General features: G+C 39.8%; 1 protein-coding gene across 2 annotated transcripts in view; it reads right to left on the bottom strand.

The window, feature by feature from the left end:
* Window positions 1–983: 983 nt before the first annotated feature.
* Window positions 984–18082, bottom strand: part of DDAH1 (dimethylarginine dimethylaminohydrolase 1) — a 172040-nt gene continuing 154941 nt past the window's right edge. For both annotated transcript variants that reach the window (XM_077120412.1, XM_077120414.1), the window contains exons 5-6: window positions 4507–4650; window positions 984–2280 (exon numbers count right to left, since the gene is read on the bottom strand). In XM_077120412.1, coding sequence (XP_076976527.1) covers window positions 2164–2280; window positions 4507–4650 — 261 coding nt within the window. In that variant the 3' untranslated portion in view covers window positions 984–2163. The remainder of the gene's footprint in view (window positions 2281–4506; window positions 4651–18082) is intronic.

Below are 18082 nucleotides of genomic sequence, written 5' to 3'. Positions count from 1 at the left end.
AAGGAGGAGTGAAAAACAGCCTTCTGGAAAACAAATTGCTCAAAAGAAAACTCTATTTACTTGCAATCAACCAGGGAACAGTTCTTTTAATTGGGATTATAGAAGAAAAGATATTGAAAGATATGTGCCAGTTAGCCTTAATATTAACCAGAAACTGGCCGATTGGGTTATTTTTCTGTGGTTGTTTTTGAGATGTTGAACTCTTATGGGGAGAATTTCTACTTCTGCCAGCACAGGGCCAGATTTAACCCAAAAGGGCAGTCATATCTGCTGAAAACAGCTCTTCTTTATTAACTCTGGCATGTGGTTAACATTCTTTCTCTCTCTCTGATAGAATATATTATTCATCCATGATGCGATAGTTTGAAATATGACAGTGACCATTCACAGGAAGTTCATGCTTAAATGTCTACATGCAATATGAATGCAAACATTAATGTAAATGAGGAAGAGAGGGAATTTCTTCAAATTTTGCCAAAAAAACCCCATTAAATAATGGAAAAGGTGGATAATAGTTAAGGATGCTTTGATTTTCTCAGAGGTTTATCACTTCCATCTGCTAAGGGGGAGATGAAATGAATGAAGGTAATTCTCATTTGGCCACCAAAATAAAAAGTGTTTGATTACAAACACATAGGTGAAGAAAGCAAGGCAAAGAAACCAAGGCTTGAGGTAATATTTCTTAATCTTTGTGAGTCTTAATTTTAAACAATAAACCACAGGCAATACGGGAAAGGTGAAGATGACTAGGGAAGTTTGATAACATGCCTGGATCCGTCACCATCCTTTGGAAAGTACCATTTTCCTCACTTAACAGGCTGAGTCCTTCAGGTTTAAGTAAGACAATAGCCTCTTCCTTCACTGTGGTATTGCTCTTTGTGAGAGACCCAAGTCAGTTCGAGATTGTGAAACTGAGGCCTAGAGAAGAAGGACATTTTATTTGAATCCCACAGTAAATATTCATGGATTTTTTTTTATTATTATTATTTTTTTTTAGTTTGTTCTTCTTTCTTTCATGGATGTTTTAAAGTAGAGTAGTCCATTGTCAGAGGTTGGTCTCAAGTTGTCCTTTCTGAACAAGCTCCACGACCACGGGGCACTGCTCCCTCTGGTTGCACCACACCATCAATCATCATGTTTAGATGTGATGTCTCTTTTGAAAGAAATAGCTCTGCTAGACTGGGATAACTACAGGGGTAAAAGGCTGGAAAGAGGGTGAGTCGGGGGTGTGTGTGTGTGTGATAGAAACAGGTTGAGTAAAGAACAATTAAGACTCTCCTCAAGGTCTATAATAATGAAGGAAAAACTCATGGAATGTGACTTAAAGACGTTCTAAGACAAGATGTTATACCCACGGGGCATTTGCAAACTTCTTGATCTCTCAGCACCCATCTGGAGCTGAGTTTACCTTCCTAGGTGTGGTGCCCTACTTCTTGTGGAATTTAGATCTCTGGGCCCAACCCAGCCAGGGTGCGCCTCTGTATAGTAACACTCCCCGGAACAGCTGCTCCAGCTTTGGTCACTGTCCTGTAGAGGGGCTTGTTTGCCCCAGAAGATACAGCAGTGAGGCAGACTGTCGGCAGACAGGTTGGACCTGCAGGAAGGCACCCAGAAGGCAAGACCTTGGATCTTACGCAAGGTCAAGGTGACTATGATACAAGTGGGAAAGGCAAAAGAAAGTAACTGGAAGAAAAATTTCAGAATGCAGAAGTAAAAAAAGAAGGAAAGGGGGAGGATATATCTGGACAAGGGAATTTTGCAGGACCCAAAGATGATTATGAATACACAGACAAAAAAAACTCCAGCTGATTGGACTGATCAAGAAGACGCTCCTCAGAATGTATTGGCAACTGGACTATTTTCACACCGACAATACAAACATGAAAATGAGTTTTCCTTATTAACATTATTCACATTTCAATAGTTCATTAGTGCTATATTTTCTAGATTGCTTAATTCATTTAATCCACCATTTAGGTACCACCATGAGAGGAGTGAGAGTGGGGTGCAGAATGAAGCAATTAAGCTTAAAATTAAATTTTTGTAAACAGGAGTTAGTAGCACAGTGGCACAGTAGATTGTCAATGAAAACAAGAGAGTGGGTACTGAGCCAGCAGCCTCATGTGTGTAGGATCGCCAGCCACAAGGGAGGGACTCTGCAGCTCAGGAGTTGACCTTTTTGTTAATAAAAATTGAGCAGCAGGTGAGCAGCCCATCCACCTTTTCCAGTTCTGAATTGCTCACGGGAATCAGCATGTGGTCCTTCAGTTTTTCATAAACCTACAGTAGGAATAACGGGAAAGGAAGAGAAGAAGGATTACCTTTCTGCCTCTGAATCCAGCTGGTGAATTAGGCTGTTCACTCATTTAACCCAAGGTACACATGCAGTGTAGACAAAGCTCCCTCCCCGCACCAGCCATACCCAGGGAGCAGCAATTAGTTAACCACCAGCTCTGTGCTTTGACCTCAAAGACAAAGATGTATCAGAGATGTGGTTCCTACTAGAAGGAACTCTACTTACCGTTGGGGTTGCTAGATTAAGTGGTATGTGAAAGCAGGTGGCCATTTCTTTGGTCTGAACATTATTCTCTCTCCAGACTTTTAAACTCTCTGAACTATAATGTTTTTTTCCCTTACCTACACCTCTAGAAAAATATGACAAAATATAATTTAAGTGACGTATTTCAGGTCAAACTGCTTTTAAGTGACAGGTGTGAATTATACAGCATCTTTTGATGCGAACAGAAAGCATGTGTCGAGACAAATTAACAGCCCACAGATCTTTTTCTGATGATCAAGCACAGCAATTTTTTTGTGTGACAAAAATCATTTGAAAACACAACGCCTAGAAACAATCTATCACAAGAGTGCTTTTGTAGGAAGCACTGGGTTTTTTAAATTCAGCACAGCGCTTAATTAGAAGTGCTGGAGCCCAGCAGAGTGGGGTTCCAAACCCAGCCCTGTCAATATATTACTTACAGTGTGACTTCAGTCAGTAACATTCCCTCTGAGCCTCAGTTTACTTCTCTGTAAGGCTGGAAAAATAACACTGTCTTCAGAGGGCTGATGATTAATAAGATAACGCAAGCAGCATGCTTGGCATAGCGCCTGGCCCAGGGGCAGTGCTCAGGGATTTGCCTGCTGTTTTCACTGATGTGGTTAAGGTTGACCAACACAGGGCTGAATTCAGAGACAGTTAAAGATTGTGTGGTTGTCAAGGTGGCTGCAGAGGCACGAATGAGCCAGAGATGTGGTTCTCAAATTGAGTTCTGTGACCCACCCAGGCGCTTGTTGATACTGGAGATGCCAGGCTGGGGAGGTGAATCCAGTGATCTGCATTTTTAACAACCTGATGTGTGTTAAAGTATGGGAGCTACTATGTATCTGAGAGAGGGTAAGGCTCCAGTCTGGACCCAAGAGTCCTATATTTTCCTCAGGTTTGCACGTTCAGCCCTGGAAATAGAGAGATATTATCTTTGTATTCCCCCATCCTATCCTTTTTATCTGCTAAGAGAGAGACTATATAATCAGAAGGTAAACCTACTAACTATACGGTATTACATATTTGAAAGTCAGCATAAAATATTTTCTAATAATTTTCAACCTTAAGGTATAAAAAAATAAAATCAGTGGTTACTAATGGCGTTTCTAGACTGCCTAGTATAAATATCTTGTTCCTCCGGGCAGAGATGAAGGTGCTGAGATGTCTAAAGGGTTTGGACACTTGAAGGGGGCTTTAGATAAAGATGTTACATCTGCTTGGAAGGGTTAAATTGAAATTCCTAAAAATTCGGATGAGCCTGACAGAGTGCCCTGAAAGACAAGGAAGATTGCTTAGAGCAGGAAGGAATTCCAGATCTAGGGACACATGTAGAACACAAATTTGTGTTAGAACACAAATGCAGAGACACTTAATGGTACCATTTGGCTGGTTCCAGCCCTACTGCAGTTCTTCCTGCTCAGTTCTTTTGACCAAGAAGAGCTTTTGCTGCCTGGAAGTGCAGCACCCCTCACCCCACCTTTCACAGCCCTCACAGTGGGCGCCACTTCTTTGGTCATTCGTACTCTTGTGCCTTAAGAAACAAGTGACCTTCTGATGAAGACAGCTCAAATATGTCAGAAAATGCCACAGCTGACCACTGATTGTAGGCTCCGTGCTTCATGAGCATCTGAGTGCGGGGAGGTTACTTTAATCAGAGCTGGAGCACAGCCTGGGGAGATCCAAGTACTTATTTGAACAGCTCTGAATACTAGGCATGATGGTGCCAATTAATGTGCATGCATTAGTAACCAATGCCATGAATGAGAAAAGTGAGTCCAATAAAATTTCCTTATGCCCCAAATTATAATGATCTTTTCTGCTTTCTTAACAATTTGATGAGTATAAAGGAAAAGGAAGCCCGTATTTTTTGTTGCTCCAATCGCCAGGTGGGAAGACTGAGAAGGAGGCTTACACAGCTGCAATAGCAGAGAAGAGTGTTTTTTTTTAATTTTTTTTTTTTTTACCTTTGCACTTTCCGGATACTCTTCTGGGGTTCGGTGCAGCAAGACATGCCCTTTGCTGGGGATATTTAGATAAATACAGTTTGCAGCCATGTCATCAGGCACAGTGAGTTTGTCATAGCGGTGGTCACTCATCTGCTGCATGATCTATAAAGAGAAACAAGGCAGGCCTAAGCAGAACGTCTCCCCACATTTTCACAACAGAAGACAGGCAGAGGGCTTGGGATATAAACTTGCAATTGATGCCTAAGCACATTCCTCTGTTTGAGTTTCCGTCTACTACTATTCAATTTACTTAGGATCGGAAGAGTAAAACTTGATTGAATTATGATTCTTTGGACAAATGGCAAGGTTCTACCCCCCCTCCCCCCAACACCCTGTTCTTTTAACATGTGTGTTTGTTTCGGGGTTTATTTTTAGGTTTACAAACTATTATTTTTCTAGTTTTTGTTCCTAAGACACATCAGTAAGATAGTGTGGCCAATGCAGGGATTTTGATGATGTCCTTGACCGAGAAAGCAGGGCTGCCCTGGGGCTATATGAAAGAAGGACCAGGGCAGCAATCGGATGGGCATTAATCTAATTTAGCAATAACCACACCACACGTGCACACGCACACACACATGCACACACACACACACGGCATGTGTGAAAGGCTGAGAGAGACAGAGATGACTAGGACAGAAACACAGCTTTCAAAGAGATCACAGGCTAGTGGAGTAGGACTGACTGGCAAACAGGTAACTATATAATAAGAACAAACAGGCACGATGCTAAACATTCTACATTTATTGTCCAATCTCAAAAGCATCCCACTTTGTAGCTGAAGAAACTGAATTTAGGGCGGGCCACGGTGGCTCAGCAGGCAAGAACGCTTGCCTGCCATGCCAGAGGACCCGGGTTTGATTCCCAGTGCCTGCCCACGTTAAAAAAAAAAAGAAACTGAATTTAGAGATGTCATACACACAGTCTAGGTCATACAGGTAGGACTTAATCTCGGATATGTGCAACTCGAAGCCTTCTTTGTTAATCAGCTCACTTTGCTCTATTTCTTATTTCCATAGATCTGGCAGATGTCTCTCTCCTACAGACCACCATGACTACTTTTTGGCACTCATTTGGTACTTATTATTTATTCTCTTGTTGTACCACTGATTATCTTTTCATGTGTGATCCTATTACAACTTGGTGCAGTCTAGTGTGGCTAAAGGGCTTGACTGAACATTTCTCTTGTACTTTTCACTTGAATTGTTCCTCAAAAGGGTCAGGTTCATTGAGTGGATCACATGTGAGGCTGACTCCATCTTGAGAGTCTGATTGAGAAAACTTAGATCTATGGAGGCATGTGGATAATTAAGAAATTAGAGACATTCATTCCTAAAGGTTTAATTTTCTAAGCAAACTGACAACATACTTAATTGAGGCCTCTTTATAACATTTATACGCCAGAAAATAATATGAAGAGGCATGTTTGAGAGAGAAAAATTCCAGATCCAAGTAGCTCTCTCCTGCTATGAGTTGCTATTTAATTTTCTTATGTGAACCTTCTTTTTGGCTGCTTCCAAAAGACAGCAATAGTAGCCACCATTTATTACTATGTGGGAGGGAGCACATTAAGATCATGAGCTCTGGGGTCAGACCTGGGTTTGAATCTTACTAGCTGTGTAAATCTAAGCTTTTTTACCCTTTTTTTTTTGGCTTCTTGGCTTCCTCACTTGTGCCCCTTATATAGCTATTATGAAGATTAAATGAGGATAATGGTTATAAGATATAGTGACTAGCACATAATAAGCCGTTAATAAACTACTAATATTTTACAACCGACATGACCTGGTTCAAATTTTCAGTCTGCAATCCTGTCTACTAATCTGGCAAGTTTTGACCTTTACCCTCACTCTTAAGATACACTGTTTTGGAGGTTGAACCTTTCTCTTAAGACTGCATAAGACAATACCCATCATATTCCTATGGTAGTTTCTTCAGCCTCCTTTCCAAGGCCTACTTTATTTAACATATAATCCAAAGGTCTTTCAGGCTTAGCAACCCTTGTGCCTAGATCCCTTATATAGAATTGTTATGAAGTTCACAAAATTTTCAAAATGTGGACAAATTTTAATATAAGAGTTTTTGAGCAGTTTTTCTCTCTTCAACCAGAGTATCAGTTCCTTGAATGAAGTCCAGGCATAATGGAGTGGGCAGAGCATGGGATTTGGAGTCTGTCACTAAGTGTATGGCTTGGGCAAGTCATTTAAGCTCTCTGAGCCTCAATTTCCTCAGCTGTAAAATGAGATGACAATGTAATACCTATTTCTCATAGAGTAACTTTGAAGATTATTTTAAAAAACAAAACATATATAATATTAAAATATATAATATACATAAAGTGCTTAGCACAAGTTCCTAGCACATATTAAATGTGTAATAAATAGAAGTTCTCTCTCCTCTGTTTCTTACAAGTCACTTGGCATAGAGCAGGTGATCAAAACATATTTGCAATTAATTGATCACTTCTTCATTCCTTACACCTTTGCAAAAGATGTAAAGACCCACAGGAGTTACTGTGATCACCTACACGGATAAACTACACAATAAATATAATCTCACTCCCTCAGAAAAACAAGTCATGGTCTGGGTCCAGAAATAGTAATATAATCACATTTAATGTGAAACTTGACTAAAATCAATGAGGCCGAGGTTTTTTTTTCTTAATACCTTACAGAAGGGCACCATACTCTGTGGGCCTAACCCAGTGACTCTGAATGTAAGATGACAGGGAGTGGTGGTACCTGAACTGGAGACTATGCAGCACTTAAAGGCATTACATGAAAAGAAAGAAAAAAGCATTGTGTATACCAAACCAAATATGACTGCCTCTCTCAGTCTGTGATCTCTGATTTAGCAAAACATTATGGCAACCCAATGGGAGATCAATTTCTTCATGTGTTTAAGTAAAGCTGAGTCAATATGGTAAGACAGCAATCAGATTTGGTGAAACTTTTCAGCAATTGCTTTTGGCCAGTATGGTCAATATCCTTTCCAGGTTCAGGGCATGCAATTACATGGTCAGAATCTCTGTTTATTTTGTGCTGTTAAAGACGGACCAAGATGATCAGTCATGTCTGCAGTTAGAACTGAACTGTCAATGTACACAAGGTCTGGAGAAAAAGTTCAGGATTTCTTCCAGACCATGTGGGACAGTTTCCCTGAGTCCACTATTATCAAGGAGGACCCAGCAATTTGAAAAGAAACCTTCTACAAAGGCCCTTAAAATATGGTATGTGCAGCCATTGGAACCCGGATAAGCCTAAACACACACAAAACAAAATTGCTTAATTTCTAAGCAATAGGGAGAAATGTGGGAAGCATTTTCTGGCCCAGGGTATATGTAAACTAGCTGTTCCCCCTATTCACAAGCACCAGATAACTGCCAATTGGTTTTCTGGTTTTATTCATGAACTGTGGGTGATCCACTGCATTCTTTATCTATAGATAAAGGAATCACCCATGTATCAGTACAAGTACATTCTCTTTCACTTTCACAAGGAAGTGAAAGAGAAAAAGGCATGGAAGATCACACCTCCTAGCCTGACTATCAGTGGCTCCATAAGCAGTCTGGGCAAAATTCCCCACTTTAATGTGACTCATGCATGTCCAGAGGTGACTCTGAAGCAGAAACATGGAATGTTGTACATTCCACGGGAAATGTTATTGAAGATTGTTATCAGTGCTCACTTCTTGTTTATTAGTAAGGAACAAAACTAAACTCTCCAAGGTTGTGTCTACCTCAGAAAGTGCCAAGTTTCATTGGAATAATGGAGGCTATATATTTCCTTTCCAGTTTGTGCTTTGCTTTGGCTTCAGCTTCTCCATACCCTGTCTCACCCCCTATTCTCACCATCATTAGTAAACCATCTGCTTCCTTCTCAGTACCTACTTGTTTTATTTGTTGTTCTTCAATGAATGGCATTTACTTAAAATTTTAATTGCTGTTTCTTCTCACTCTGATGTATCCCCCTTTTTTGGCCCTACATTTGTAATCTGTAGCTTCTTATGGGGGAGCTTATAAAATACTGACATAGGGGTCAGTACCCATTCTAGAATTGTTTGAAGATAGTTTCTTTTTTTTCTTTTCTTTTTTCATTATTGAAGGAAAGAAATTATACTTAGTGGGGAAATAATTGATGCTGGGAATATATGAAGTAATTTGCTGATAAGTTCTACAGAGAGTTACTCTTAAAATAAACGTGTTAAAATCACCAAAAGCCACCTTAGGAAAAGCTTTTCAATTAATTTATCAAGGCCCCACTGTTATCATTTTAAGACAGGTTTAAAAATATGCCCAAAGAAGTGACTTTTAATAATTAGAACAGGCCCCAGTTGGGGCAGTGAGTGGTTCAGTTTAACTGTGGAAAGAAAAAATACAAGGGCTATGCCAGGCATAGTCTTTCTAAATGAAAAGGATTTAGGCAGTGTTAACTATTGATAATAAACTATAAATGCATTCCCCCCTCACACACACACACACACACACACAAAGCTAAAGGTGTGTTTATTCTAAACACAAATAGTTTGACTTTTGTGATGAAGAACAGGTTTCTTTTGTCCATGTCAGAATAGCTGTTTTCCTTTCTTATATGTTTTTGCTGTCTGAATAAGACAGCTTGCCATTTATTTATAGTTGGGTTTGGAGGGATGTATCTATATACACAATGCAGGGAGCTTACCGTTCTGAGGGAAACACACAGAGAAAGATTCAAGAAGACTGTGTCTCTCTCTACCATCTTTCCCTTGTTGTGGCCAAATCAGCCCTGCAGGGATGCCTCCCCCTGGCTGGCAGGGCACCACCTCAAAGAGCTCAGGCTGCAGGGGACTGAGCAATGGCAAGGTCGGGAACACGTTTTGTTTCTGCTTTGTGGATGCACAGAGCCTTTGTTGAAAGATGAGCATCATTTCAAATATCCCAAGAATGCAGTTGTTGGGCTGATTTGTTCCATGTTCCAACAATATTTTCCTAAGAAAGGGTGGGGGAGGTGGCACTGCTATGGAGCTCATTGAAAAGTGTTCTTTTATCCTTAGGGCCTGTATTTCCTGCTTCCACTGTGCCCAAGCCAGAGCGGAAAGGAAAAAGCACCTAAACCCTCCAAACGTCATTACAAATTCCTAGCCCTGACAGCAGATTACTCTATATCCTGAGAAGTCTCACACTAAACACTGGAAAATACGTGTGAGTTCTGCAGGGCTCTGAGGAGGATATGAGAAGTCAAATTGCTGCCCCAAATGCTTTTTCTGACTTTTGCCACTGCCCAAAGGAATTATTCCACTTTGCATGAAATAATCAGTGCAATTATTATTGGGATTGGATACAACTGGGGTTTGGTCTAATTCATCAGTCATTCATGAAGTGGTCCCTTTGGGTCAGGCATGATAGCAGTGAGAGGTGGGAAAGGGAAAGAGATACAAAAAGGACTTAATCACAGGCTCTGCCGTCAGGAGATGATTATAACTTAAGGCAGGGCAAGCATATGAATGGTATGCTGGCAGCAAAAAGGAAGTCAACCTCGCTCCTCTCATAGGCACCTTCTTAATGAAGAAGGCATGTGGACCATAGGGAGGAAATGGCTTTGAGAATCTACTTGGCCACAATCACTGTGGTCTGTTACACAGATGCTGGACTGGAAGAACCAGCCTTGCTTCCCAGAGTGTAGCTGTCACAAAACTGAATGGGAACTATCTGGCTTATCACCCAAAGGAATCTGTATGACCAGTTGCATTAACAACCCAGGCATTTCCGGCAGTTCCTAACACTTCTGGGAATTTTCTCGTCCAAAGGACTGGAAGGGTGCTCCATTCTCCTGCTTCTTACTCATGTTTTCTTTGCATTACAGTAATTCATTTTTTAAAAAAATTCCTGTGCTATGTTGTCTTGCAGGACAAGTTAGGACTTACTGGTCAAGTACAGAAGAAAAGGTGTATTTTAGGCATTGATATATGTTTAGGAAATATTCAAAGTACATTTTTGGCTCACTCACAATTGATTTTCCTAAGAAATATACATATGTTCCCATCTCAACATGTCAAAACTAAACCAATATTAAAAGCAACTGATTATATAGCTCTATTGAGATACATGAAATATGGATGCTTAATTAAGCACAACTGTTCACTGTTACTGGAATCTAAAGTCACTCATTCATTTATTTATCCATCCATCAAGAGTTTATCGAATACCTAGCAATATCACTAGGCACTAAGCCTTGGCAATCCTTTTAAGGCTGAGCCAAACAGCTATGGATAATAAGCTAGAACTGATATCAAATTTTCATTTTTTATAGTCTCTCCAAACATCAGCTCAAAATGAACAAAAGCAGAGATGTCTTTTGAACCTCTCCTCTGAATTGCTGGGCTGTACAGATCCTAAGAAAAAGGTTACATGGCTCTTTTTAGTTAAATCTGGGCAAATTTTCAGAGCCAAATATTTCCACTGAAAGTTAGTTGCCATTTTCTTTACAAATTCTCATATTTGGAGCTGCTGTCTCTGCTCAGAGTATATGTCCCACACAAATATGTGGAGGAAAGATTTTGTCATTATTCAAGCAACAACCGTAAGTCTTGTGAACCACATCTGGAAGGAACCCTCAGAAACAGTGGCCTTTGTATAGGCCCCACTCTGAGCTCTGTGGAGGGCTGGGGAACAGATCATGGGAGGAGGAACAAAGGGGAGTTCTCTGGACGAGTCATAGTCCTGAGTAGTTCTTGATTTCAAGAATGGAGAGGAAAGAAATTCAATCCACGGCATCTTTCAAAATGCAAATGTGCGACGGTTCCTTCCCTTCTTATCCTTACCTATCCATTCTTTAAGACTAGCTCTGCTATAGAAGCAAATCTCCCATACTCTTATTCTTATGTCTTGTATGTAAGTACAAAAGACAGTTGCTACTTGGCTCTTGGACCATTTCATGGCTATGCATCCCCAGATACTCACACCATCACACACCTTAGCACCCTAAATCCCACTGTCAAAGACGGATTCTCTTGGGTATTGGGGGGTTGTTGATCTTTAGGGTTCCCTTGTGTGCTGGTTTGAAATGATGTATGTACACTAGAAAAACTATGTTTTAATACTAATCCCATTTTGTAAAGCCAGCCATTTCTTCTAATCTCTATTCAGCACTGTATGCTTGAAATTGTAATTAGCTCATCTCCCTGGATTTAATCAAGAGTGGTTGCTAAGCTGGATTAGGTAGAGATGTGTCTCCACACATTTGGGTGGGACTTGATTAGTTTCTAGAGTCCTATAAAAGAGGAAACATTTTGGAGAATGAGAATTTGGAGAGAGCAGAGAATGCTGCTGCAGCACCATGAAGCAGAGTGTCCACAAGCCAGCAACCTTTGGAGATGAAGAAGGAAAATGCCTCCCAGGGAGCTTCATGAAACTGGAAGCCAGGAGAGAAAGCTAGCAGATGATGCCATGTTGCCATGTGGCCTTTCAGCTGAGAGAGAGAAGCCCTGACTGTGTTCACCATGTGCCTTCTCACTTGAGAGAGAGAAACCCTGAACTTCATCAGACTTTTGAACCAAGGTATCTTTCCCTGGATGCCTTAGATTGGACATTCCTATAGACTTGCTTTAATTGGGACATTTTCTCGGCCTTACAACTGTAAACTACCAACTTATTAAATTCCCCTTTTTAAAAGCCATTCTGTTTCTGGTACAACACACCAGAGACAGATTGGCTTTTAATAAAAGGGAACTTATTTCATTACTTCTTCAGAGGAAAGGCAGTTAACTTTCAACTGAGGTTCTTTCTTTCGTGGGAAGGCACAGGGTGATCTCTGCTGTCCTTCTCTTCAGGCAACTGAGTTCCAACAACTTTCCTCAGGGCGAGTCCTTTCTGCATCTCCAAAGGCCTGGGCTGAGCTGAGAGTGCTGAGATGAGGTATGCTGAGCTGCTTGGGCTGTGCTACATTGAGCTCTCTCATTTAAGCACCAGCCAATTATATCAAACATCATTTGCTACAGTAGGCACACCTCCTAGCTGACTGCAGATGTAATGAGCAACAGATGAGGTTCATGTACCATTGGCTCATGTCCACAGCAACAGAACTAGGTAACTTCACATGGCCAAGTTGACAACTGAATCTAACTACCACAAACACCTTGGACCATTTGATAGCAAGTAACAAATGAAGTATTTGACCATGTCCTATTATTGATGCTTTAATATAAATGTCCCCATTCATTTCTTACAATAACTCTGTGTATTGGGGTTACATTTTTAAAGATGAGAAAATCAAATTCAGAAAAATTTAGTAATTTGTCCGAGGGGTCACACATTAAGATAGTAAATTCAGGTTCAAATCCAGGTTACGTAAGCCTCCAAATGCCCATGTTTTTCCTGTCACACCAAACTTCACACTGCCAATATCCCTTGAAAAACTAGAATCAGAGCTTACTCACTGGTAGCCTGTGGGCTAATATTTTTCTATAGAGTCAATTTGTTTGACACACATATGTTTTAAAAGTTTGCATTTGAATGTATTTTAGATGGAGAAGTCTGATCTCTGAAGCCATCTGAGTTTGCTACTGGACTACATGGTTTAGTTTCCGTTAAGGTAGCTATTCTGTTCTTTAAATAAATGAAACAAGAGCAAAGCTCTTTAGGAATGGAAAAAGACAGTGGCTGAAGAGGCATCAGTAACACCTAGAGCACCAGAGAGGCAGGCTCCAAGGTGAGAGATGAGAAATGGCCAAATGTACCCACTTTGCAATGATGCCCAGGACCAGCCCTGTTCACCTGTCCACCACTGCTGAATTAATGCTTATTCTTTGTATAAGCAAATAATTCCCTAGTTCCCTCATCAATAGGGCATGCATTTAAAATTTTTTCTATAATATATGTTTTGTTCTGAGTCAACAGTCTGCATGGCCATTTGTGAAATGGTTGCCTGGAGGTTAGGGAGGTCTGTGTCTATATAAAAACATTCTATTTTTCTGGAACAGGTTGAAGAAATCATCATTGGGACCCTCACTTTTTTTTCTTTTTTTACTCTTTTCTTTTCTTTTTTGGGACCCTGAATTTTATCACTCTACTGTTAACTGCACTTTTAGCCTAAGTGGTTAGGAAAAAAGTCTTTCACACTGCCCTGAGGTCTTCAGCTCCAGGGAGTAATGTATTCGTAAATGTTTAACAACAAGCTCTCCAGGGGAAAATATATGCATAAACATACACACGTAAGTTTATCATAAATATAGTGATATAAAGGATGGATAGCACACAATTCATAAATAATAAAATATTGAGTACTCCTTGCTATGACTTCCATATTGCTAATTGAGTCTCAAAGAATGCTTTTGTTGACATTTGAAGAGCTCATATCTGAGGACAATCTATGGCTGCAATTGACAAATCAGTGTAGTTCTAACATGAATATTGGTTAATTGTTTACATTAATGAGTAAGATAGCTAAAACAGCGAAGGCATATTGGAACTCTCTTGTTTGTCAATGATGTGTGTGACTATGCTCACATAATAGTTTTTTGAAGAGTGGAAGAATTTCTCTCAATGTAAAGGCTATAGGCATGACACAATTTTTAACTTTAATCTACATTATTCAAATTTTCTCTATCAGTTTCTTATGTCTATCAATCAATAAAGTGATAAATCAGCATTTGATGATTTCCATGGTGTATATACTCCCATGGAGCCAATTTCAAACCATTACATAGAATTTCTACCCTACAGATACAATAGATACAGATATCTTCAAGAACGCAGTTAATTGTGAAATGTAGAAAAATAACCAGGAAGCAGTGAGTTTTGACTATTTATTACCTTTGTAATTAATATAACATACTTAATAATAAGCTTATATAATTTAATTTTAAATAATGCCCGTGTTTAACAATTGGCTTATAGAATTCCTGAAAACTTAATTATCAGCTCTCCTAAACTGGCAGGAGAAAACTACTGCCTTATATATGAGACTTCGTGGTTTTATAAGATTTGGTTCCTGACTTCAGCTGAAATTGGGTTTTCATAGAAAGTTACTTTAAGTCTCTCTCTACCCTCTTTGTCAATGCCATGGATAACTTCGGCTTTAAAATTTGTTTCAATAATTTTTGCTTCTCACTGGCAGATAATATTTGGGAATTAACTAATGCCCTTTAAAGAGGCCCAGAGAGATGAAGAAATTAAGTGATTTATCCAATGTCACATGAAGATAGTTCACTGGAAATTTGGTACTACACCTGAGGTCCCATGACTCAGTCTGGGCAATGGTCTTGGTTCGGCAGAGAGAAATTTTAGCGGGCCAGGGAGGTACGATGTTAACTTCTCCCTAGCTCCATCCCTCCACCCCCAAGTTGATAAAATCTAAATAAGATAGGCTTTCACGTCTATTTGATAATTTGTAGAATGTCCTAGACCAGTGGTTCTCAATCCTGGCTACAGAATCATCTGGGGGCTTTTGAAAAATACTGTTGCCTGGGACCCAACCACAGAGATTTTTGTTTTATTTGATCTGGAGGGGGGCCTAGAAACTAGGATTTCTTTTTAAAAGCTCCCCAAGTATACTCACATGGAAAAATAATGAAATGTGACCCTCACCATACAGCATACAAAAAAGAAAAAAAGCTCCCCAAGTGACTCTAATATGTATATAAGATCGAGAATCACCATCCTATGTTCTCCCTCCAAAATTTCTACCAACTTTCGGGGTCGATGGTGGGAAGGGGCAGAGAAGACGCTTATATTCTCCTATATCTGGCTCCAGCTTCCACTGAATTAGATCCATTTGAAGACAAATTTATTTTTTATATGCTATTCCTCTTTTAAGCTTTGTCCACTTAAGCAGGGACAGTAGCCTTTTTCTGACTGCCTTAAAACAAACAAATAAAAAAACAAAAGCAAACTTATTTGCATAGGGTAACAGACTTTTCTCAAGTTTGTAAGGTTGGTGCATTGCAGTTAATTTGAACACTTAGAATACTAAGTGCCTACAGACTTTTGACAACTGTGATTAGTCTTTCAGACTGCTCCCTACCCCACGTTCCTATTAGTTCTAATGAAAGGCATTTTTGCTTTTTCATACTGTATTGTTTTTTGCTGACCCTAAGACTTCAAGGCTGATACCTTCCCCTTCAAAGAACTTATTGTTGTATTCTTCTAAGCAAAGACAATTGTCTCCCTAACAGAAATTCACGGTTTGGCTCTTCTAAGGGTCTAGTGGACGTTGTGATTCCTTCCCCAGTATCTAAGCCCTGCTTTCTTGGTGACTACTCCAATTTTCATTTGGATATCCACACATCCTTTACGTAGCCCACATAACTGGGGGGAAGCTAATTTTAACCCTGACTCCAGAACTTTAGACTCTAGGCCAGAGGTTCCTAAACTTTCTTGGTTCATGGAGTCCTTAGTATCTCAAAAAGTTTTCACGGTGCTTCTAGGCCAAAAACCAAACAAACAACATAACAAAACCCTGCCATTTAAGTTCATTAAGGAGTTAGGTCCAATCAACCTAAAATACTCTGGCGTGGTACCCCGTGAGTTTACTGTAGTGACACAGGGTGTCTTGATGCACAGCTAAGGAACTGTAGCTCCAGGTTAAACTAATCAGTGTAATTCATCCCCTGGTTATAGTTAGTGGTTCAGGGATGGGTAGCTGACCAATTGCACTAATAAGAATGCAGAATATCAGAAAGAAGCACCCTCACTTTTCTGTGAGAACTTTTAAAAGTGGTATCCCTCCTCCTCAATGTGGATAAGGAAGCTGGTATGCAGAAGTTGCTGGCAGTCATTGTGCTCTCCTGAACAAGAGCCAACTTTTGAAAAGCTCTTCTGTGGAAGGTGGTGAGGAGAGATGTAAGAGTCCTTGTGGCATCACTGAGCAGACCAATCAAACCAACTCTAAAGTCTGCTTTACTTTGGAACTTTCTAGTTATATGGACAAATAAATCTCCTACATTTTTGAGGCCAGCCAGCTTGAATTGGGTGTTCTGGTGAAACCCAACAGCCTTTATTAGGTAGGACTAAATTCAGCTCTAACAGAAATCACCCGTTCCCCCAAAATGACTTAAGGAAGGCTTATGTCTCTCTCACATGGAAGGAGTTTTGAGGTTGTAGAGTAGCGTGGTGACTTTGCCAATCATCAGAGGTCCATACTCCTAGATTTTTGCTCTGCCATGTCTGGGGTATAGCCCTTATTCTTAAGGTAGAAAATGGTTGTGGGAGCCTCAGCCATCACATTCTTATTTCAAGCAGCAAGATACAGGAGGGAGAGAAGGGCAGAACTCCTCACTTTCAAGGAGGCTTTCTGGATTTCACACCTATCACTTCTACTTTCATCTCATTGGGCAACACTCAGTCTCACTGTTATATCTAATACAAAGGAGGTTGGGATATGTGGATTTTATTCCAAGGGGCAATATGCTTATTTAAAACTTAAGTTTCTATTAATGAGAAGGAAGGATGGAACGCATATTGGAGACGGCAACTAGCTGACTGTTATCAACTGATTCAGAGAGTAGTATTTATTTTTTTACCCTCTGTAAATATATGTTTTTACCTCTGCCCCTTTAGGCAACTGGCATACTATTTGAATTCAACTGTCTTGTCCTGCTTCAAGATGTCCAAGTCATCCCAGAAGGATAGATGATTATTTAAACGCTTCCGGGGGGCAGATACCACATCACTGGCCCTATGTGCAGTATGTGGCAGCAGTACTTGGCATGTGGTAGGCACTCAACACATATTTGTTGAATGCTGAATGACTGAATGGTCTTTTAGAAGTGCATTTCAGCATTTCTTAAAATTAAATTCATGAAACCCTCAGCATTTCCTAAAAACTCTTAAAATCATGAAATCCTCCTGCAGTCTACTGATAGAATTTCCTATAGGATGAACTCAGTCAGAGCAAAGGAGAGCTCCCAATCAGCACTCTTGTCATATCCTTCTCTGTAAAAATACTAGCCACTGAATCTCCAATTTTAATCAGCTTTGGTTGCTCTCCAGAAGTCCTTCTTAAACTCTCTGTAACACACTTCAGGGATAGGATCAAACTTCTTACCCAAACTGAGTTTTGAGTTTCCTTCCCCTTTTTGCCATCCCTACTTGTAAAATTTAGTATTGTTTGTTTTCTAGGACTTCAGAGTGGGAAGGAACAGATTTTTATATTTAAGTCAAGAGGATTTCCTGAGGGCCTAGGTGCCAAATACAAATTAGAGAAATAGGACTTACTGCAGATAAATTGTATTTTAATATATAAATGTACTCAATAGAGTGAAAAAGTAATATGGAGAACATGTCAAATATCTTTTATTCTGTAAGCATTCTCCGCTCCCCCTAAAAAAGACACAGCATTTTAGAGATAAGTTAGCTTTCTGTAGGCATTTTATATATCAATAATCTAGTAGATTTCTGCATGGTTTTCCTTCCCACAAGGGCTATATCTCTGAAATACCTGTTATTTTACTCAATATGATATTATTCTGAATGATTTTAGGTGGTATTTTCTTGTTCAAAGACATAGTAATTTACTTTTGGAATGTAAGAACTCCTAATGTAAGAACTGATGGCTGGTGA

Source organism: Tamandua tetradactyla, chromosome 11, assembly GCF_023851605.1.
Source record: "Tamandua tetradactyla isolate mTamTet1 chromosome 11, mTamTet1.pri, whole genome shotgun sequence".
NCBI classification, from domain to species: Eukaryota; Metazoa; Chordata; class Mammalia; order Pilosa; family Myrmecophagidae; genus Tamandua; species Tamandua tetradactyla.
Note: the sequence above shows the minus strand (reverse complement) of the source record. Positions and strands in the feature narration are given on the sequence as shown.